This window comes from Typopeltis vanoorti, chromosome 12, assembly GCF_054136105.1.
Source record: "Typopeltis vanoorti isolate ZY-2024b chromosome 12, IOZ_Tvanoo_1.0, whole genome shotgun sequence".
Classification (NCBI taxonomy): Eukaryota; Metazoa; Arthropoda; class Arachnida; order Uropygi; family Thelyphonidae; genus Typopeltis; species Typopeltis vanoorti.
This window is the reverse complement of record NC_143560.1, coordinates 98,275,648-98,300,592: the sequence shown is the minus strand read 5'-3', so window position 1 is coordinate 98,300,592 and position 24,945 is coordinate 98,275,648. Positions and strand designations below refer to the sequence as shown.

Below are 24,945 nucleotides of genomic sequence, written 5' to 3'. Positions count from 1 at the left end.
CAGAGAATGGATGATTTTAATATTTTTAGATAAGAAAACCTCTAAAGTGTTGATTTATTTTAGAAGGCCTTGGATCCAGTATTTTGTAGTTATGTAATTTTATTTAAAGTGTATATATATATAAAGGAATGTGGAGAACCAACCAGGGCTTCTGACTTAATGTTCAATTCTCACCTTCTCGTGGTGCACCCTGTTGGGCATCTACCTGGATACTGAACGAATGAGGATGGGCTGGCAATTTGCGATTTAGCTGACCAAATTGTATTCTTATTGGCTTAAACCAATATAGAAAATGATGGCACAACATGACAAAATTTCATGCCGGCTGGAGCGTCGCCCGGTTAAAAAAAGGCCCCCGTTGTTTTCGCCAGGGAACCAGGATGAACAGCAAAAAGTTAGCTACTGGAACAAATCTGAAAGCACACCCCAACTCAACATCACCAGAGTTAAAGATCGGTACTATCAACGTAAGAAGCCTGAATGGCAAAGAAATGGAGCTAGCTGATGAATTAGATAAGTACCAGATCGACATAATAGGGGTGACTGAAACAAAAAAAGACCAAAACTGGTGATCTTTCTGAGCAATAAATACAAAATGTTATATTCAGGAAATGACAATCGAGGAAAAGGAGTAGCCATAGTATTCAACACAAAATATGAGGCTAATCTTCTTGAATGGCAGGCAGTCTCAAGTAGAGTGATGTGGACAAATATCAGAATGGGATATTGGAAAAAGAGACTTATTTGTGCCTATGGTCCCACAGAAGGTTCTACTGAGATAGAAGTGGAGGAATTTTTTGATGCTTTAGAAAAAGCAACTGACACAATGAAAAAGGAAAAGTTGGTCCTTGTTGGGGATCTAAATAGCAGAGTAGGAAATGATTCTCAGACATACAAAAATATTTTGGGAAAATTTGGAGAAAAGAGCAAAACTAATAATAATGGCAAATACCTGTTGTATTTCTGCTCAGGTCATGAACTGGTTATTACTAACACCATGTTCTAACATAAAAATGTGCACAAATTCACATGGAGAGAAGAGGCAAGGAATAAGGAAGGTCTCATTGACTATGTTATTGTTGATAGTGATGTTTTCTCCCTGGTGCAGGACACCAGAATGTACAGAGGATTTGAAATTGGAAGTGATCACTATTTAGTCTTGAGCAGGATAAAATTGAATTTCGTATTGAAAAGAATAACATGTAAGAAAGTTTTAATGCGATTAAAAGTTGAGCAGCTCTCAGATGTGAACTGCAGACTAAAATACACAAAGATTATTGAAGAAAAAATGAAATAGTTTGAGAACAGGAGCCAAACCTTGGAGATTCAGTGGCAAGCCTTGAAGAAAAACCCTGTCTGATTCAGTCAGCGAGGCATGTGGTGAGGTTGTCTGCAAGGATAGAAAAATCAGAACTCCATGGTGGACACAGGAAGTTAAAGAGGCAGTGAAGGAAAAGAAGAAAGCATATCAAAAGTTCATGGCAAATAAGTCAGCTTGTGATCTTAGGATACAGAGACAAATGTAAGAAAGCTAAACACTGTGTAAAACTAGCTAAACAAAAGTCATGGGAGGACTTTGGCAAGAACATAGAAAATAAATACCAAGAAGGTGGTAAGATATTCTGGAGGTTGTTGAAGAAGCTTAGAAATGGAGGAAAGAGTGCTGTAAAAGGAGTTAGAGATGATAAAGGTTACACGAAAACAGGAGAAAAAGATATCCTTGAAGTATGGAGTAATTACTTCGAAAAATTGCTGAATGAAACAAGCAGTGATAGCACAGTGGTAAAAAAACACACAACAGGCATACAGTCAGGAATACATATCCATACTTGAAGTAGGAAAAAAAGCTACCAAAGGCTCGAAATGTGGAAAGGCAGCAGGAGTAGATGATATTCGACCAGAAATGCTGAAGTATGGTGGTATAAAAGTCTTACAGTGACTACTCCACTGCATAGTTCAGAAAGACTGGACAGAGGGACAACTTCCCGATGATTGGAGTAGAGCTCTCATAGTACCCATATATAAAAAGGGCAATAAAACGGAATGTGAGAATTACAGAGGTATTTCCCTACTGAGTGTTTCTGGTAAGATATATGTAAGTATACTTGAGAAACGGTTGAGAAGGATTGGGGAAGAGAAGCTTGGTGAAGAATAAGCTGGATTCAGGCAAAATAGAGGCTGTCAGGATCAGATCTTCACTTTACGACAAATAGTTGAGAAATCATGGGAATATAACAAAGATCTGTATTTAAGTTTTGTCGATCTGGAAAAGACATATGACAAGGTGCCAAAAGAGAAGCTATTCAATACACTACAGTTATATAGTGTCAATGGGGCATTATATGAAGCAATACTTAGTCTGTATTTGAGTTGTAAGTCAACAGAATTGAAGGAAGTACAGGAAGATGGTTTAATGTTAAATCTGGTGTGAGACAAAGATGTACATTATCCCCTTTGTTATTCATTATCTATATGGATCACATTATTAAGGAAAGTGGTATTAAACATGATATCAGAATTGGAGATGTTAATGTCAGCTCTTTGCTTTATGCAGACGATGTCATACTACAAAATAAATCCGCTACAAGTTTGCAAGAGTCCCTGACTAAATTGAACAACTGTTGTAATAGATATGGTATGAAGGTGAGCATTAAAAAGACAAAGACAATGAAAATAGGTAGAATTGTTGAAAATGTCAACTGTGTTTTGAATGTTGAAAGTTTATTTTTCACTTGGTTAGAGTATAATAAATTTAGTTTAATCCTTTATCCAAGTGTGAGCAAACAAAGTTTGCACCTGAAAGTATCTTCAGGACTGGGGTAAGGTGGTACAACACCAGGGCACTCCTTGCAAAGGTGGAGCAAGCTACCAACAATCCACACTCCTAATAGGATTGTTGGTAGCTTGCTCCACCTTTGCAAAGAGTGCCCTGGTGTTGTACCACCTTACCCCAGTCCTGAAGATACTTTCAGGTGCAAACTTTGTTTGCTCACACTTGGATAAAGGATTAAACTAAATTTATTATGTGTTTTGAATGGGAAACCTGTGGAACAAGTAAAACATTTCAGCTACTTAGGCACGATTTTTAGTGAAGATGGCAAATTAAATATGGAAATATGGAAATATACAACAGAATCAACAAAGCTGGTATGGTAGGAAGTCAATTGAATAAATTCATATGGAATAAGAAAGAAATTAGTCGGAACACTAAATTAGCTGTATACAAGACATTGTTCAAACCAGTTTTAACTTATGGATCTGAGAGCTGGGTCAGAAGTAAAACACTTGACCAAAGACTAGAGACCACAGATATAAGAGTCCTGAGAAAGATTAGAGGCATGAACAGATGGTATCAATGGCAATATCATATTAAAAATGAGGATATTAGGAAAGAACTTGACATTGTCGGCATCCAGGAATGCATTAGCTGAGCTAATCTCAGGTGTTTGGTCACTTAAACAGAATGGGTGAGGAAAGACTAGCAAAACGAGTGTTCTCTGCCAATTTGGCAGGAAAATGATCCAGAGGAAGACCAAGATATAGGTGGATTGATACGGTACAATGTGCCTTAGACGATAGAAATAAGATCTGATAATGATAATATTGGAGTCTTGACAAGTGACAGACTGATTTGGAGGAAAATTGTAGATAAAAAGTTAGTAATGATGTAAATTTTTCATGTAGTACTATCATATCCTGTACACCCCTTGAGGGTACATGGCAGGAATTTGATGATGATATTGTTTGTTTTATTAAATGTGTATATTTTTTGTATTTGGTCTTGAGTCAGTGATTTTCCAGATTCTAAAAGAAAGAGTTAAAAGTCATTGCACCAATCAGAATTGAACCCTTGTGTAAATAATAATAATAAACACTGGGAGTGTAAAAAAAAATCTCTTTACACCAGCTTCTCCATAATAACCCACATGGGCCAAATGTGAAGTATGCTTTGTGGTCTGCAAAGCCATTTTGTAAGCTAACATCTGCATCTTGCTGAAACTAAGAAAATTGTCATTAGTAGAAAATGAGCTGGATAAATTTGAATGGTTCACTGTAGGTTTTGTAGAAACCTACTTGACAGGAGACCTTGTTAATTCAGTCTGAAGAGATCAAGGTTATACAGAAAGATAACTCATACAGAGCAAGTGTAGCAATAATTGGAAAAAATTAGCTCAGAACATCTAAGAAGTCAAACAAGTCTCATCAACAATAATAGCTATACAATTGAAAGGAAAAGAAAAAAAAATACATAAAAAATTCATTTAAGTGTATGAACCAAATTCCTCACATCCAGAGTCGTACTGAATTTTAATATAAATTACAAGATGAAATGAATACTGCACCCAGTGGAGAACTGCTTATTATAATGGAAGACATGAACATTAAAGTTGAACATTACTCCAAAGTGAGGTCATGGTAAGGTCATTTGGCACTGATAAGAGAAATGAGAGAGGGGAACACTTAATTGATCTCTGCAGACAACAAGCTAGTTGTTGCAAATACTATGTTTTTCCATACGCCTCCCTACACTATATTGAAGCCTATATTAATTGTGTTAATAAGGAAAATGTGAACTTCAGTGAAGAATATCATTAAATTAATCAAATTGACATGTACATCAAGGGGGTGTACAGGATATGATAGTACTATATGAAAAACTTGCATCATTACTAACTTCCTATCTACAACTTTCCTCCAAATCAATCTATTACTTGTTAAGATCTTATATTTCTGTCTTCTAAGCCAGTTTTTATTATATCAATCCACCTATATCTTGGTTTTTCTCTGAGTCTTTTTCCTGTCAACTTGGCAGACAACACTTGTCTTGCTAATCTTTTCTCTCCCATTCTGAATAAGTAACCATACCACCTGAGATTAGCTCTGCTAATATATTCCTGGGTGCTGACAATGTCAAGTTCTTACCTAATATCCTTGTTTTTAATATGATATTGCCACTGATACCATCTGTTCATGCCCCTAATCTTTCCAAGTACTCTCATATCTGTGGTCAAGTGTTTTACTTCTAATCCAGCTCTCAGATCCATATATTAAAATTGGTATGAACACTGTCTTGTATACTGGTAATTTAGTGTTTTGACTAATTTATCTCTTATTCCACATAAATTTATTCAGTTGACTTCCTACCATACCAGCTTAGCTGATTCTGCTGTCTATTTCCATATTTAATTTACCATCTTCACTAAAATTTGTGCCAAGATTGCTGAAATGTTTTACTTGTTCTATAGGTTCTCCATTCACAATGGAGTTGATATTTTCTGTGCTTCTGCATATTTTCATTGTCTTTGTCTTATAATTGCTGACCTTCATACCAATTCTATTACAACAGTTATTCAATTTAGTTAGGGAAACTTGCAAACTTACTGGATTTATTTAAAAGCATAACATCATCTGCATAAAGAGCTGACATCAACTTCTCCAATTTTGATATCAGGTTAATACCACTTTCTTTCATAATGTGATCCATATAGATAATGAATAATAGAGGGGATAATGTACATCCTTGTCTGACACCAGATTTGACATCAAACCATCTTCCTGTACTTCCTTCAATTCAAGCTACTGAAGAAGCATATACAAAGCATGATTATAAAACCTAATATCCTTTTTTTTATATCTTGTACTATTTTGTCCTATAAACCTGTACCAGTCACTATTAAAAAAAAAAAAAAACTATATCAATGGAAACATGAAACAGAAGATATCTGGTATAACATTTCTAGAAAGTGTTCAGAGAGGATAGGGAACACCAGAGATATTCTGGAATAGAAGTGAAACAATCAGTCATCCAAATGAAGTTTAATAAAACACCAGGAATCGGCAATGTCTCCTCGGAATGGTTTGAGGAATGATTGGATGATTCGCAATCCTAATCTCCAGGCTACGTGTACATGAATATCAAGGTATTGGTAGCCATCTTGATCAAAAATTTATATATATATCTCTTCTTCCCTTACAAATAGGATAATTCAGATAAAACATCTTGACATCAACATGTCAGATCATAATCCAGTTCTATTTAAATTGCACTGCATGGAACAAGTAGAGATCTTTTCTGGACCATGGAGATTTCCACCAATTTTTTTGTTGATCTTTTCAACCAAATTCCAGATCCTCTGTTCAGATTGGAATAATGTTACCTAGAACTGGGATATGTGGTTAAAATTCAAACAAACAGTGAAACAGAATGTGAGTGAATGGGGAAAAGAACAGGCTTTCCTCAAAAGAAAAACGTTTAAAGATCTGTATAAAGAGAGAGAGAGAGAGAAGCTGGTTTGCTGCAAACCAATGCAATGGTATAGAATGTAGCAACATCATTAGAAACACTGACATAGAGATAGAAGTGGAAAGGCTGAAACAAGTAGAATAAAAATTTTAAAATAAGAATACAGCAGCACTTAGCAGATAGCTCTTCAGCTGCATTCTGCAGAGGACCATCACTCAAATCTGCATTGATGGTGAAGCCGTGTCCACCACTCAAGACATTCTTGACTCCTTTCAAAAACTCTACAAAAATCTGTTTGAAGATAATATTACTGTGGGAAATTATAACTCTTGGAACTATTGGCTGTCCTGTCTGATTGGCCATAGTAGGTCAATAGCAGGATATCCAAACACAAGGACTACATCCAATTCCATTATTACAGCCATTTAGGACTTGCTGCCCATGCTTTGGACACCTACCACAGGATATGCTGGAAGAAGGCCACCCTATTACACTGTAGCAAATACAGATTATGAAAGACTATTCCTCGAGACTGCCTCAGCTTTGAAAAACTTTTCAAACCTCAACAAAGTTGGGTGCATGAGACTGCCCCAGATTTAGGAAGCATCCCGAACGAGGCCTCAGATTTTCCTTTTTAAGAGCCTCTGTAGTGCAATTGGAAAAACAACGGTATACGATGGATTGTGCCATTTGATTCTCGTTGTGATGGGAGGAATCTTTATATGGACTTTTTCAATCTAAGGTGAGTTAGCCGATCTCATACAGAGGTAGCAGGATTTTTTCTCCCAGAAACTCAGGTTTTTCATCCTGCATACGGACAAAAAATACTAGTTGTGGTGGTGGCGGGCAGTAGATGGGGTTGATGTAGATGATTAGTAGTAGAGGTTCGGTGTAGTAGTGAAGACGGAGAATTTTAAAGTGGGTGTCCTCCCGCAATGAGTCTACAAACTCCTTGGAGTGGTAATAATTAGTTTACGGAATTGACAACGCATATAAAGTATATTAATTAAAGGTAATTTTAATAAGTAACTTCTATATTTCGGCAACGTCACATTGCCATCTTCAGGAACATAAAGATATGGTACGTGCACGCAGGCACTAACAAAAGCAAATGAGGAAGAAAGTAAGAAACTAATATTGTTCCTAAAGTCCTAATGGTGCCCTCTGGTGGGCTAATTTGGTTGACTTGGTAGTTGGGCTGAAGTTCTCAAAATGTAAGTCTCCCAAATTTGGGGTAGTTTCATGCACCCAAATTTGTTGAGGTTAGGAACGTTTTTTAGAGCTGCTGAAGATTCCTTGAATAATCTTTCGTATTTAAACTTGCTGCGGTGTATTATTTTTGTTTTCTTCCAACGAATTCTATGGTGGGTATCTAAGGCATGGTCTGCCAGCCCAGAGCGGCTGTACTGGTGAAAGCGGATGTAGTCTTTGTGTTCTGAAATCCTGATATTTGTTGTTCTGCCTGTTTGGCCAAAATAGGACATTTTGCAGCTGCAAGGGACCTGGTATACACCAGGTAGGTCTAGGGGAAGTGGTTGGTCTTTGGTAGAGTGGATAAGGGATGCCAACTTTTTACATGGTCTGTAAGAAGAAGTAAGGTCATATTTTCTGAGGATATTGGTTATTTTCTCAGAGGTGCCCTGGATGTAGGGGATGGTGATAGATTTGGTGTAATCTTTATTGTGGAGGGGGGGGGGGTTGTGGTTTATCTTTATGTTCCTGAAGATGGCAACATGACGTTGCCGAAATATAGAAGTTATTTATTAAAGTTACCGTTAATTAATGTACTTTATATGCATTGTCAATTCCGTAAACTAATTACCAGTCATGTATGACCAATGTATAAGCCTTGCTACTAAAACTCCTTGGAGGTATCATGAATAATACATTTTAAGATTATTAGCCCACTAGGGGGCACTGTTTAGGACACTAGGCCCAACATCTGTTGCCTTTATTCAGCCTCATTTGCTCAGTGTTAGTGCCTGCATGCACACATCAATTTTTTGATGATGACAATATAGCATTGCCGAAATATTGGAAGGTATTAATTAAAGTTTTTATAATTGATATTATAGTATACATTGTCATTTCCAGAAAAATTAAAAGCTTTGTCTAACCATATAACAAATAGTGAATCACCATAAAAAATCCAATCCTTATTTTCACTCCACTTTCTTTCACTTGCTGTGTCATAATATCTGCCAGACGTTTTTCCAACCAGTCAATCTCTGGGAAGAACTCCATGTAAGTGCGCCATCTTTTCATTACTATCTAGTCATTCTCTTCATTTTCCAATGCATTATTTATACAGCCATTCATACCACTTGCAACACTAACTACGCTAATCACATTATCGTGCATTTCATCTTTCAACTCTCTGTCATTGCTCTTCTCACTCTCTTCACACCTATGACTTTTGCTCATGAAACACTTTTCAGCAAACTCATTCCCCAGTACATTCTCCCTCCAAAAATCTTTTCTGCAAAGGCCATACGTTTTACTCATGCTACAGTGAATATAATCATGCACATTAAAATCGCCCACCACTGTTTTGTGCATCGGTACCATGATGCACAATACGGTGTACAATAGAACAAATATTAAACCTTTACAAATAAACAAATTAAGCACACTACCTTACATTTAATCACAAAAACAATGATGCAAATTACAAAAATCTCTGTTTTTGTAATTATAATTAATTGTGATTAATGACTTAATTGTTGCTAAAAGTTTCCAAAAAGAACTTATCTTTCAGCACCAATATTCACCACTTGCACTATCTTGCAATGGCTGATGGACAGATACCAGAGTGGTTCATGAAGGAATTGAGTCCAGGAGAAGGCAAGTGACCAATAATGTACTGCAGGGCTCAGTACTTGGCCCTCTGTTTGTTTCATTTGTATATCAATGAGACTAACAAGCAGGGATAGAGAGGTTATTGTTCCCCTATATAGGGTTTTAATAAAGCTGCATCTGGACTACTGCACACTGATCTGTCCTCTTGGATTCCATCAAGTTGGGGAGAGGATCCAGAGGTGAGTGAAAAAGATTGTGGCAGGTCTAAGGGATGCTCCTATGAGAATACATTAATGGTCTATAGGCTTCAAAAATTAACTGATAGATACAAGCATTTAAGTTATTAAAGGAGTTTTATAATAAAGAAGACTTTGTTTAGTACATGATAAGAAGGGAGAGAACAAGGGGTCACCAGTGGAAGTTAGCAAGGGTGCTTGGACTAGGTTTTTTGCTTGGAGTGTAGTGAATAGGTTGCCAGAGATGGTTGTGGGTACTTCATCAGTGAATGAGTTTAAGGAGAAGTACGATAGATATTTTATGAACGATGGCTAGTGTGTGTGAATAAATGGATCTCCCACAATAAGTGTTCTGACTCTCTCCCACAATAAGTGTTCTGACTCCATGGAGATACCTGTATAATATAATAATACTTTGTATCATATTGATGGTACTAGATGACAGGAAATTGATGAGGATGAATGTGGATAGCGATTTGAAATTCAGAGTACATATTTTAAGAGTTGGCAAAATAGCAGAGGATTACTTGGATGTCGAAGAACACATTGACAAATAAAGATAGGAGGGTTATTATCCCTCTTTATAAAGCTATGATTTGGCTACATATTGACTATTGTGCACATATTTGGTCACCTTGCATTTCTAGGGGACCAGGAGGTGGTGGAGAATTCAGAGATGAATGATCAAGCTTGTGACAGGTCAGTGGAATGTGTCCCTATGAGGATACATAAATGGAGGTGTGTGTGTGTGTGTGGGTTGCAGAGTTGAGCTGAAAGGCAGAGGAGAGGAGGATATGATAGAAATTTATAAGTCATTAAAGAGATTCTATAAGATTCACACAAAAGAAATTTTTCAATACATGGGAAGTAGAGAGAAAACAAGGGGTCACACTTGGAAATTGTCTAAGAGTGTGGTTAGTAAGGGTTGCAGACTAGGTTTTTTACTGGAACAGTGGTGAATGAGTAGAATGGATTGTCAGAGTAGTGTGCATGAATAAACAGTAAGTTTATTCTCAAGAGTTTCTTTAAGTTAATATATTTTTAAATGATATATATATTTTTTTTAAGTATCGCTAATATTTCTGTTCTGATCACCAGACCAAAATGTCTGCTTCCTGATATCCTACCAGACACAACTGAAGAAGCATTAGATCTTTTATCTAAGTTACTAGCCCTTAATCCTAACCGGCGTATTAGTGCAACTGAAGGTCTCAGTCACTCTTATGTGAATCGGTAAGCATTTGAAATTTTATGTATTTCTTATTAAATAATTAGAAACTTTTATATCTAAATATGTTTTGAACTTTTTATTTAATTATATTAATTAAATTTGATCACTGAAGTGGCAACACATGTAATTAAATAAGCTTAATTACACATTCAGTAACTTAGTTATACATATCATTAAGGTTCATATTTTAAGAGAAAATAGAGTAATCTGGCAAACAGATCATGACAGTATAATTCTAACTTTGAAGATGTTTGATGGTACATACATGAAAAAATTGCATGAGAAGGATAGAAATATAGGTCTAGAACACTCCATACCATATGCAGTTACAGGGAAAGCTGTCCTAAAATTTTAGACTAAGTATTCAGTAATGGCAATAAGTATGATTTTACTAATATTGAAAATCCATGGGAATCTGAACTTTAAATGAACATATTATTACTACTATCTACATGCTATCAGCTAGTCCCAAAATTGAGTATGACAATGAAATTTGCCAAAATGATGGTGAGAAGTTATTTCAGCATGTACTGATGGGGAGAGAGAAAGTGAAATGTTGGTGCCCTTGCACTCTATCCTGTATGTCCTTTTGCATGCTATTATTTAATTAGATTGGGAAAGTTCAATGGACTTCTACTGACTCTTTTGAAAAGTTATACAGAACATCTTCAAAATATCATAGTTTGTACATTCCTGATATAAAATAACTTTTTGTTATTTATCAGGACCTCAATATTGTTAGATCACTCCACCTAAATCTTGGCCTTCCTCTAGGTCTTTTCCCCTTCCATCCTAGCAGGAAACATCTATTTCCCTAACCTTTAACCCATTGTATTTAATCATTAACTGGTAGATTAATTCTGTTTGCACATTCTTGAATACTAACAATGTTAAGTTCCTTCTTAATATCTTCATTTTTCATGATTTTGTGTTGGTTTATTTAGAAGTATAACATATGCATAATCATTGAATATCTCCAATTTTGAATTGGGCTCAAAGCCACTTTCCTTCACATTATGATCCACATAAATAAATAGAAGCGGAAATAGCACATCTTTGATTTATAAGGATGGTCTGGAAAGTTCTTGGCCTCAACCATAGATGGCAACACCATCAGCAAGATTTTTTTTTTCTAAGTTGGTGGATGTGGCGTTTGCACACCACGGTGCTTGGCTGCACGAAGGAAGACTTGGTTTCGAGTCTAGTCGGCGACTAGAGGAAATTTTTCTAAGCCTTTTTTCGACCAGTTCCCGAGTTAGTCGATCTCTGGCACGGGCAAGCAGGTTTTTCCTCCCAGAAACTCGGGTTTTTCGTCCCGTAAACTCAAGAAAATCGACCGTAGAACCCATATTATTTCAGACATTAAATATATTGTGTTAGGGACCACGAGATGGCGGCACATTTGAGCCGTCTCTCTTCACTGTGTACCGCTTAATTAGTGATAGCCTTGGGCCATCTATCTCTGATTGGTACCAGTGGAGATTGAACTGCCCACTCAGTCTCCAAAAGTTAGATAGGGCTAAATGGCCTCGCCTACTCCCCGTATACGGGAATATAAAAAAAAAGGCGTTAGCTGATTTTTTTTTTTTTTTTTTTTTTTTAGAAGTTGGTACATCTGTCATAAGCATCTGTGTGAAATTGCAAGTCATTCTATCAAGTAGTTTGTTTTATACAGCTGTCTGAAGCTTGTCTGTAATCCCGTGAAATGGATAAAATTGAGTATCGTGCGGTTATAAAATTCTTTGTAAAAGGAGGTTTAACGGCAAAAGAAATTCATTCGAAGTTCATAAAAGTTTATGGGCACTCTTCTCCTTCATTTTCGACAATTAAGAAATTGGCTGCCGAGTTAAAATGTGGCCGTACCAGCCTCGAAGATGATCACGTGAAGGACGTCCAAAAAGTGTAACAACACCAGAAATCATTGATCAAGTGCATGATATTCTATTGGATGACCGGCAAGTTAAAGTGCGTGAAATTGCTGAGACTACAGGCATTTCAAAAAAACGTGTAGGATATATTTTGCATGACGAATTGCAAATAAAAAAGCTTTACGCAAGATGGGTGCCGCACTTGCTCACAGCAGATCAAAAATGCACTTGCATGAAAATCTCTGAACAGTGCTTGGAGTGTTTTAACAAGAATAAAACTGATTTTGTGCATAGATTTATTACTATGGATGAGACTTGGATTCACCATTGCACACCAGGATCCAAACAGCAGTCAGAACAGTGGACAGAATCTGGTTGTTCAGTGCCAAAGAAGACAAAGTCTGTTCCATCAGCAGGAAAGGTCATGGCATTGGTGTTTTGGGATTCTAAAGGCATTTTGTTTATTAATTATCTTGAAAATGGTAAAACAATAACTGGGGAATATTATTTCGATCTCTTAACCAGACTAGATGAAAAAAATTATGAGAAAAGACCTGGTTCGCAGAAGAAAAAAAATTATCTTTCATCATGACAATGCCCCTGCCTACAAAGGTGTTTTGGCAATGGGAAAATTAAGGGATCTGCACTATGAATTGTTGGAACATCCACCCTATTCTTCAGATTTGGCTCTCTCTCTGACTTCTAACTCTTCCTTACTGGTCAGTTTTTCTTCGAATCAAGAAGTGATTGCAGCTGTAAAGGGGTATTTTGCAGATCGTACTGAGAACCATTATATGGATGGGATAATGGTGCTGGAGCATCGCTGGAATGAATGTATTAGTCTTAAGGAGATTATGTTGAAAAATAAAAATAATTTTTAAATTATAAATTTGTTTTTTCATTGTTAGGCTGAGAACTTTTCAGACACCACCCTCATATCTGGTTTTACAAACCATCTTCCTGTATCTCTTCCATATCTAACTACTGACTTAACAAAAATATAGCTATAACATTTTGAACAGCTCTTTCCTCTTAACACTTAGTCATGTGCTTTTCCAGATTTGCAAAACTTAAATACAGATCTTTGTTATATTCTAATGTTATCTTGACTGTTCATGCTAAAGTAAAAAATCTGGTTCTAACAAATTCTGTTTAGCCTGAACATGTTTTGTTTCTCTTCATAATTTTTCTCAACCTCTTCTTAAGGATGCTGGAATACTTAGTATGGAAATTCTTTTATAATACTCGCATTCAATTTTTTTTTCATTTTTACAGCTGGAGTATGTAAAACCTGCTTCCTTTTTAAGTTTCTGATGACTGTTTTTAGCATATCAATACCATGGGGTAGTCTAAGAATTTTTATTAATTTTATACTTTTAACCTAGTCCAGAAACCCAGCTCTTGAGACTGAATATGAAACTTTTCAAGACACTTCAGGCTTCCAATAAGCATTGCTGGTGGTTGTTTCACACTGTATGATGAAATTCATCTCCCGTCTTCATTATATCTACTGCCAGCCTGGTTGGCTTATTGGTTAACATATCTGCTCTCCAACAACAGGTTGTGGGGTTTGAATCCCACCATAGGCACGGATGTTTGTCTTTAGGTGGGAAGTGAATTTCATTTGAGACCTGAAGTGGTTCGAAAAAAGTTCCATGTTTGGTCTCTTTAGAACAGGGTTTCTTGATTATGTAAAAAAATAAATAAAAGTACAAAAACATAAAATTAATAATAATAATAAATCCTTAGGCTGCCCACAATACTATAGGTTTACAAAACCATTCATGAATGGGAGCCACATAATAAAAAAAAAAATCCAGATTGCCATTCATTCCTCTTGAATTAATTTTCATTCACTGTTCATTTAACCTCTCTACTGGTCAAGGCGGATGAAATAGTGAGACCAACTTGCACTTCTTACCATGATATTCAATAGGTGTCACAGAATTGTATCTAGATTTATCTGGACACACACACACACACACACACACACACACACACACACACACACACACACACATATATATATATATATATATATATATACACACACGTCCTGGCCGATTGGGGTGTTAATAATCTTTCAAAGTAATTAATCCAGACAGCCAGGATATTTTTATCTTTAGTTTTTATATCCCTGTTATCATCCTATTTCCTCACATTATTTCAGTGCACCTTTTGATCTATTTGCTAAGAAGTCATTTTTTTTTTTCCTCCAATAATATTTGAGTACAGGCATCCTCTGAAAGTACTAAAAATTAAGAACTTCTATTGCATCGAATTTTACACGCTCTATCTGTTTGTAGACTATTCCTTTCCAAACAATTTTTTCATTTGGTTTATATTATAAATTAAAGATGCCAAGAATATAATTTCTTGGTTTCATCCAAATGTAAGCAAGTTTGCACGTGAATTCGCTTCATGACTGGGCTACTTGTTTATAGAGGCTAATGACTTCACATTAATTGCCTTAGTATCCCATAATGCAAAACATTATGGGAAAGGCCACTACCCAGACCGGTTTCGACCTTTATTGAGGTCTTGTCAGTGGGAGCCAGACCCCAGAGTGATACCAAGGTTGAAGTAATGCAGAAGTCATATTTCCATATACAAGTGGTGGCATCTTTAATTTATAGTATAACCAAGTGAAAAACTTTCTACATATATCTCTAATCCAGAGTATTTTAGCAATAAGGTGTGACATACGATGTATCATTTCTGGGTCTGGTTCCCACTGATGAGACCTCAATAAAGGTTGAAACCGGTCTGGGTAGTGACCCTTCCCATAATGCTTGGGAAGGGTCACTACCCAGTGACCCTTCCCAAGCATTATACATGTCTATAAGGATATGTGCATTGCATGTCCATATATACATGTCTATAAGAATATGTGCATTGCATTATGGGATGCAAAGTCCTACTAAGGTAATTGATGCAAAGTCATTAGCCTCTACATACAAGCAGCCCAGTCGTGAAGTGACTTCACATGCAAACTTTGTTTGCTTACACTTGGAATAAATGTATGATTATTATATTCATATACTATTATCATTAATAATATAATTTCTTGGCATTCTTTAATTTATTGCCAAACAAAATAGCCAGAGTTCACGAAGAACTGAAACAGGACCGAGATATCAGGGAGCCAGACCTTGAGATATCAGGAGTAAATGAAGCTTAGATAAGGTCTAAGGTGTCTAAAATGTTTGACTAATTTCTATATGAGAATCAGTGCCATCTACAACTGGACGTAATGGCACGTTTTGTTCGTGGATTTTTTGGTAGGGGAAGGGGTTAGTTATATGCTATTAGTTTACTGGTGACTTACGCAGGCCAAGAGGTGACCTTTCTAGACACTCTGATTACACTCCTGCCTGATGGATACATTCACCAGCATTCATCCCCCCTCAACAAAATGTATAAAAACCTTATATAACAGGTAAAAATTAATCAGTTCTGATAGTAGCGCCTTAACTATTGAACTAGACCACAATCCCAACACTTTATTAGCCAATGGTTACAACCCTCACAAAATCCAAATATATATTAAAACCCTGGAAGCGTCCCCCCCTTCAGAACAGAGATTATACAAAATCCATCACTATCCCATGTTTCCAGGGCACATCCAAAAAAATTAATAAAATCCTAAAGAAATACAACTTTATAACTACTTACAGACCACATATAAAACTGGCATCCCTTATCTACTCCACCAAAGACCAGCCACATTTCTCAGATCTACCAGGTCTTTTGCAATTGTAAACTGTCCTAGTATGGCCAAATAGGCAAGACAGCCAATATCAGAATTTCTGATATTGGGTATAAGTACATTGTACTTACTGACCATGCTTTGGACACCCATCACAGGATATGCTGAAAGAAGACCACTCTTTTGCATTGCAACAAAGACAAATATGGGAGGCTATTCTTGGAATCTGTTCCAGCCCTGAGAAACTTTCCAAACTTCAAAAAATGTGGGCACATGAAACCACCAAATTTAGCAAGCACTCATCCTCAGATCTTCAGCCCAATGGCTAAGACCATCCAATTTAGTCACCTTTCTTCAGCCTCATTTATCCAATGTTAGTGCCTGTAATGATCTCTGATGATGGTAATGTAACACTGCTGAAATATAGAAAGTATTATTTATAGTTATGATAATTAATATTCAGTATATGTTATAATTTCCTGAAAAATAATAGCTATGAATAGTTGACGCATGTTTCTACCAAGACAAAAATGAGTATCATATTGAAAATAATATTTGATGCTTTAAAAAGAATCAAAGTTGAGCACTTTCAGATTACACCTGTTCTCAAATATTATTGGAGAAAAAAAAAAAAAAAAAAAAAATTTCCTAGCAAATATGTCAGATGGTACACTGAAAGAATACAGAAGAAAAATGTAACAGCACAAGTAGCCAACATGAAACTGCCCCAAATTTGGGAAGCACTCATCCTCAGATCTTCAGCCCAATGGTGACAACCATCCAATTTAATCCAATGGAGTGCACCATTTAGTATTCTAAATTTGGGGCAGTTTCATGTTGCCTTTCTTCAGCCTCATTTTTGCCGGTGTGCACTTATCATTGCATTTTTGGAAATTATGGTGACAACTACTGTGTTTGAATAAAAACTTTAGTTTACTATTACTAAAATTTTACAATTCGACGTTTCGACCTTTATGTCAAGGTCATCTTCTGGAGCGTACAAATATACACAAGAAACAAGCTATACTACAATCATACTGGTTCGTTAAAGACACTGACTAACCGCTATCACAATTGTTGGCCTGACCTCTGGTGAAAAAAAAAAAATTATACATCAACGCTCGAGTCCTATTATTTGTGTTGTCTACTATATACATATATTAACATCATTCTAGCCAATTGGAGTGGAATGGTTTCTAATAATAGCAGATTGGCTAGAGTCCTGACTTATGTTGAATCTTTCAAATTAGGTTGGCTGAATGTGTGCCATCCAGATCCTTGGAATTTTCATACCATCTTTATTGTTGATATTTGGGTGGTTTATCAGGATTTCGCAGGATTCTTTAAATTTTCTTTCATACCAGGTTTTTGTGCGGTGTAAGGAGCAGGTGCTTTTCCAGTTGATTTGACCTTACACCAAATCAACTGGAAAAGCACCTGCTTTTCCAGTTGATTTGATGTAAGTTGATTTTCCAGTATGACGATATCACTGTCAATATTAAAATTTTTTGACTTCCACCATTGAAATATTTGTATCATGGATGAGCCAAGGATTTTTAAATCATTTTGTTTGAATATTTTTAATTTATTTTCTTTACATAATATGAAAATTCTGCTCTAGAGATCAAACATGGAACTTTTTTAAGCCACTTAAGCTGTGCTGTAATTGAGATAGTGGTCTTACACCAGGTGATGAAGTTCATGTATAACCTCAAAACATTTACAAATATCCAAGCTCGTGGAAAGAATTGAACTTGCAGCCTGTTGGTTGGAGAGTGAATATGCTAACCATTCAGCTAATGGGCTAGGCAAACAAGGCCAAACTATGTCTTATTAATGAAGTCAATGACTTTTATGGATTTGTGTACATCTTTATGTTGGAACATGGTATTAGTAATGAATAGAAATCCAGTGAGGTACTTACCATTATTATTAACTTTGCAGCTTTACTCTTTCTCTAGGTTTTGTGTCAGGTTTCATATATCTATTACAGTTCTCCAACAACCAGCTTTTCTATCTTCTCTAATGATTTAGGCAATTTCTTTCTTACTAGAGCCTTCCTTGGGACCATAGGCACAAATACGTCTCATTGTTCTGTTCTCCTTTTGAAATTGGTCCACATAGCTGATATTAGCTGCCATTAATTTATCATATGTTTAGTGTTGAATACTCTTCTAGTTATTATTTAGCAAAATCGAATGTTTTAAATATTCTTTGTCTCAGTAACACTAACTATGTTGACATGGTACCTCTCTAATTTTTCTGCTCCACTTCTTTCCTTCTGATACTGAGCTTGTTTCAATAGCTGACTTCTTGCTGATTACCCAATTTTCCTAACAAAAAAACAGCAGGGGTTATGTTAAAGTAAGCAATGCACCAACTGCCATGACATTTCATCATGTTTTTTTTTGGTCTAAGCCAGTACAAGATACAGTGTAGTTAGCTAAGTCCCAAACTGCCAGCCCATCATTGTTTGCCCATTATTCAAATGGGCAAACAAGGATGAACAATGGGCAAATAATGGATACCCACAGATGGGATGCGCGATCAGAAGGTTTCGTGAGGACTGGACACTGAATTAAATCAGCACCCTTGGTCGACTCTTCATTGCTTAAAGACTATATCAAGTTCTCCTCTCAGTTATCTGTCTATCTTTGACCTTTAAGCATCCACTGTAAAAAAACATGTATAGGACAGGTTAACAAACACTCACTGTTTATCTGTAGTGTAATTTGTATCACTAAGATGATACTCAAAAATATGAGGGATTTGCAGAATTAAATATATAGTTGCTTTATGCTTAAATTTAGTTAATATGATTTTCCTACAAGTTAGAATTCCTCAAGTGTATAATTGTTTTGTTATTAATAGATTTCAGCAGGTGGAACCACCATTTCAAAATGCCAAAGTGATTTCTTCTGCTAACGAATGTTCAAAGTTCTCTGCAGATCAGTATAGGGAAAAGCTCTATCAGGTGCGAAGAAAGAAATTTAATGCATTTATTTTATGTGTTGTGTATATATTATGGCATGAAAAGATGTCTGTTTTTTAAAAAAAAAACATAAACAAATCAAAAGAATTTTGTTATTTGTGTTAAATTTTTTTTATGATTCTGCAGTGATTTCTAAGTAATAGCCATTAAACTTCATAGTTTCTTTTAACAGTTCAACTTAAAGTCCACTCCATTCCATTCCTACTGTATGCATTTCCTACAAAAATTCCATTGTCACAGACGTTTGGATGGATAATTCCCCACATACAGCTGTTTAACACCTCTTCACACTTTTGGCTCTGAAATCATCATCAAATTCTGGACATGTACCATCAAGGGTGTACAGGATATGATAGTACTACATGAAAAACTTACATCATTACTAACTTCCTATCCACAATTTTCCTCGAAATCAATCTGTTACCTGTCAAGACTCCAACATTATCCGATCTTATATTTCTATCTTCTAAGACACTTTTTACCGTATCAATCCACCTATATCTTGTTCCCCCTCTGGGTCTTTTTCCTGCCAACCTGGCAGTGAACATTCTGTTTAAGTGACCATACCACCTGAGATTAGCTCTGCTTACACATTCCTGGATGCTAACAATGCCAAGTTCTTTCCTAATAGCCTGTTTTTAATATGATATTGCCATTGATGCCATCTGTTCATGCCTCTAATCTTTCTCACGACTTCCATATCTGTGATCTCTAGTCTTTGGTCAAGTGTTTTACTTCTAACCCAGCTCTAAGATCGAGAAGTTAAAATTAGTTTGAACACTGTCTTGTATACACTAATTTAGTATTTTGACTAATTTCTCTCTTATTCCATATAAATTTATCATTTGACTTCCTATCGTACCAGCTTTATCGATTCTGTTGTCTATTTTCATATTTAATTTACCACCTTCACTAAAAATTGAGCCTAAGTAGCTGAAATGTTTTACTTGTTCTATAGGTTCTCCATTCACAATGCAGTTCATATTTTCAATGCTTCTGCCTATTTTCATTGTCTTTGTCTTGTTACTGCTGACCTTCATATCATGTCTATTACAACAGTTTAATTTAATGAGGGAATCTTGCAGACTTGTAGTGGATTTATTTAAAAGTATAACGTCATCTGCATAAAGCAAAGAGCTGACATTAACATCTCCGATTTTGATATCAAGTTTAATACCACTTTCCTTCTTAATGTGATCCGTATAGATAATAACAGAGGGTAATGTACATTTTCGTCTGACACCAGATTTAGCATTAAACCATCTTCCTTTACTTCCTTCAATTCTAACTGCTGACTTACAACACAAATAAAAACTAAGTATTGCTTGTTATAATGATCCATTGACACCATACTGTAGTGTGTTGAATAGTTTCTCTCTTGGCACCCTGTGACATACCTTTTCCAGATCTACAAAACTTAAATACAGATCTTTATTATATTCCCAAGATTTCTCAACTATTTGTCGTAAAATGAAAATCTGTTTCTGACAGCCTCTATTTAGCCTGAATCCAGCTTGTTCTTCACCAAGCTTGTCTTCCACAGTCTTAAAACTATTTGTTTTAAAGTGAAAATTTCATCTTGATAACCACTATTTGACCTGAACCGAGCTTGTTCTTTGCCAAATTTCCTTCCACAATTTTTTTAGCTGTGTCTCAAGTATTTTACCATGAACACTCAGTAGGGAATTCTCACATTCAGATTTATTTTCCATTTTATAGATGTTACTATCAGATTTTACAGTGCAGCTACTGTAAAACTTTTATACCTCCATGTTTGAGCATTTCTGGTTTTTGATGACTTTCTACTTTGAGTATTGATATGTACTGATTGCATTCCTGTGGAATGTTTTCCACCATGCTGTCACTACTAGTTTCTTTTGGCAATCTTTCAAAGTAATTACTTCAGATACTTAAAATATCTTCAATTTTCATGTTACCTTTATCACTTCGTTTGCCTTTTTGATAATTATTTATCTTTTATATTCTTACTGAACTCTTCCTGTAGATTAGCTCTTACATTTTTGTCTGTATTATTTTAGGGCATCTGCCAACTTACTTACCAGGAAATCTCTGCAAGCTTTCCTAAATCCTTTGTATTTCTTGTTCTGATCTAGCATGAAAATATCATGCCGTTATGTTGTAATATGGTGTTGGTAATAACTCGTCCATGTCAACACAAATTCAGTAGGTACTTATCATTATTATTAGCTGTGCTCTTTTTCTATATATCTTGTAATCTCCTACTCCTACTCTGCTGTTTAGATCTCCACAATGGACCAACTTTTCCTTTTTTTCTTTGTGTCAGCTGTCTTCTCATAAAATTCCTTCGCTTCTTCCTTAGTGGAGCCTTTTGTGGGACCTTAGGAACTAATGTCTCACTCATTCTGATACTTTCTCAATCACTCTCTGCTTGATGTTGCTTGCCATTCAAGAAGATTATCCTCATATTTAGTGTTGAATATTATGGCTACTCCTTTTCCTGGGCATTACTACCTGTGTTGATTAAACAAATCTCATCTGTTTTTGTCAAATTTATTTTGGTAACACCTCTTATGTTGATCTGGTACTTATCTATTTCTTCTGCTAGTTCCCTTTCTTTTCCATTGATGTTGCCAATCTTCAGCTCTGCTGATGTTGAGTTGGAATTTGTTCCAGTATCTGGAACAAATTCCAGAGCTGTTTGTTCTGGTTCTCTGACAAAAAAAAAAAAGGGCTTTGTTTAACTGGGCAATACCCCAGTTGGCATGAAATTGCATTATGTTATGTCATATTAATTTTTAGTTTTAGCCCACACAGAATAAAATCTTGTCAACTAAATCCCCAATTACCAGCCCATCCTCATTCATTCAGTTGGTTGAGGATTGGACATTAGGTCAGAATCCCTAGTCAGTTCTCCACATTCCCTATAGAGGTTTCCTTCCAGTTATCCAGCTTTGACCGTGAACACCCCCCCCCACCCCCAGAACACTTCATTAGTGGGAATATTGCTTGCTTATTACTCTTTACACCTATGAGGTGCATGAGGCCACAGTGGGAATATTGGACTACATAAACTTCTTGACAAGATGCAGCAATGTTACAAAATAATAAATTTACATTGTACATTTTCAATAATACTAGCTAAGGTAAACAGATTTGCACTGAATGAACATCATATTTCAAGCATTTCCATAATTCAAATATCTTTTTAAGTGTTATCAACCCTTCTACTATCGAAAAGCATTTCCCTGTTAGAAGTCATGACACAAACATTAAATGAAATGTACTCTTATGATGAGAGTGGTGAGATTTTTTTTTCACTCTTCCAACTACATACACTATACAAGGGGTGATGCAACTAAAATTTCTCTAAAAATTCTTAATGCTGCAGAGGAGAGAAGTTTGGCTCATGATGGTCTTTCTCTCACAGACTCATTATGTTCTGTACCTCTTCAAGTATTCCATGCTGCAGGGTACTGGCAGCCATCATTCTTCTCCTTTCTGTTACACCCCTGTTAAAACAAGAGCAGCAGCTGCCTAACATTCTTTTTCAGCACAACTGCAAACACATCAAAACTACTTCTCTTCCTCATTTATTCCATCTACCTGTTCTCTGCTACAACAATTACAACCTACATCAACTCTTCAAGAAAAATGTCAATGGATTTCTTCTTGAACCCCCACCTGCATCCTGTACATGCCATTGATGCACTTATTGGTTTTTTTTTATCTCTTGTGCGTATGTGTGATATAATTTTCACTTGGTTTTGGATATACATGATTAAAAACAGTAGATATGCTAATCAGATGACTTTACTGAGCAAAAATAATTTCATCCAATTCAATCACTTGTTGGAATAGTGGTAATTCCTCTCGAATATTTGAGAGAGAGAGCCACAATATATGAGGGCTGTTCAATAAGTAATAAGACTATTTTACTGTCGCGAGACCACTCATCACAATATTAATTCCTGTGGAATAAAGAAATATTGCTGTCTGTATTAACAAAAGAGGTTGATAGATGGCGTATAGAGGCTGATGTGCCAGAGTGTCACGTGACTAAATGCAAGCTTGTTTCGGCGCGCCTACCAACCGCGACCAGTCGTCGAAATTGAAGCATCCTTGGAACAGCATTATGCGATTAAATTTTGTGTGCGTTTGCAAAAATCGGCATCGGACCCTTTTAACGTGATGCTTTTCATGATGAAGCAATGTCGAGGGCAAGTGTTTTTCACTGGCATAAAACTTTTAAGGAAGGCAAAATGTGGAAGATCTTGAATGTGAGGGAAGACCTTCAACGTCCATCACAGAGACAATGATCAACTCAGCAGCGATTATGAAGGAGGATCGCAGAATTACAGTACGCCAGCTGCATGTTGTCCTGAATATTTCTGTGGGAAGTGTTCACTCAATCATGGCTGAACATTTGGGACTGAAATGTGTTTGCGCCCGATGGATTCCCAAACTCTTGACACCGGAGCAAATGCAGCATCAAGTGGATGTGTGCACAGAATGGAAGACTGGAACAAGAAGGCAACAACTTCTTAAAATGCATCATTACAGCAGATGAAGCTTGGTTGTATCACTATGACCCTACAATGAAACAACAAAGCAGTGAATGGAAGCATCCATCTTTGCCTACCCCCAAGAAAGCAAAAACTAAAATCGGCTGGTAAAGTTATGACCATAATGTTTTTTTTGACTACGAAGACATTGTTTACCAACACGCTGTAACCCGGGAATACTGTAAACGGCTCATACTATGCGGATGTTTTACGGACAATGGTACAGCACGTCAAAAGGAAGCGAAACAGGTTTTAAGAAGTTGTTGCTGAAGAATGGCTACATATTGCTGGTTGTGTAGTGGACGTTTTGCAGAAGAACAACATAGATATCCTACCACACCCTCTATACAGTCCTGATCTCGCACCGTACGATTTCTGGCTGTTTCCTCAGCTCAAGAAACCACTAAGAGGCCGCCATTTCGAAAGCAACAAAGCATGTGTAAAAGCTGCGGAGGCGGTTTTGAAAGAACTCTCAAAAAACGGACTTTCACATGTGTTTAAGAAGTGGATGCAACGTTGGGACAAATGCATCGCATCTTACGGTAGTTACTTCGAAAAAGACCATGCAAATGATGACGATTAAAGGTAATCTGTTTTCTGTATAAATACATTCTTATTACTTATTGAACAGCCTACGTATATCAGCAATCGTTTATTAATCCTGTTCTTCACTTTTTTTTTCACCTAAGAAGTGTTTATTCCATTTGTACTCTTTTTTTTTCTTTGAAAATTATACTTTGTCACATTTTGTTGTAAAAATTGTTGCAACTATTTCTACGTTATTTACCACATTAAAAATATGTATCCTTTCTTATGTTACAAAAGATGATAGAAGAAAGCTTGCCATCTGTTCCTCCATCTAATGGAATTGGTGAGTGTTTTTCCTAAATTATTCTATATGGTGGTAGGGTCAGTATTTACAATGAACTGATATTCTGCCTTTCTGAAATGTAAAAACATTTACGTTATTAAATGTCACACCCAAAATATTTTTAGAATAATTTAATGAATATCTACATGTAGATTTAATTCTAAGATTATTGTTCTTCAGGTGATCTATATAGAAATACTAGTATAGATATTTCAGAATGTGCAGAGAAAGATTAGGAAATATTTACTGTAATAAACAACAAAGCGAGCTTCAAATATTGTATTTCCTCAGTCAGTCTAGTAAACAGTGATGTTAAGTAATTTCACAAATCTCTTACAGTGAGAGATGAATTTTTGTGAGACCTGTTTGGCTTATTAAAAGTGTGCTAAACATATGTTTGTAAATGACATATCAAATAAATTATATATTTGGTTTAATCCTTTCTGCAAAT

The 24,945-nt window shown here is 36.0% G+C and overlaps 2 protein-coding genes across 3 annotated transcripts in view; one reads left to right on the top strand and one right to left on the bottom strand.

Moving 5' to 3' along the window:
- The window catches only part of Elp3 (elongator complex protein 3), a 292,722-nt gene that overhangs the window by 47,206 nt on the left and 220,571 nt on the right, over nucleotides 1-24,945 (bottom strand). Inside the window, exon 17 of one of the 2 annotated variants that reach the window (XM_090401873.1) lies at nucleotides 23,061-24,566. The exons of the other annotated variant lie outside the window; for it this stretch is intronic. The gene's annotated coding sequence lies outside the window, so the exon portion shown is untranslated. Of the gene's footprint in view, nucleotides 1-23,060; nucleotides 24,567-24,945 lie in introns of those variants that run through there. 2 annotated transcript variants of the gene reach the window in all.
- Erk7 (Extracellularly regulated kinase 7) overlaps nucleotides 1-24,945 on the top strand; it is a 193,545-nt gene that overhangs the window by 144,800 nt on the left and 23,800 nt on the right. Inside the window, exons 8-10 of the mRNA XM_090401876.1 lie at nucleotides 10,378-10,512; nucleotides 18,959-19,061; nucleotides 24,449-24,494. Of these exons, the coding sequence (XP_090258002.1) occupies nucleotides 10,378-10,512; nucleotides 18,959-19,061; nucleotides 24,449-24,494 (284 nt within the window). The remainder of the gene's footprint in view (nucleotides 1-10,377; nucleotides 10,513-18,958; nucleotides 19,062-24,448; nucleotides 24,495-24,945) is intronic.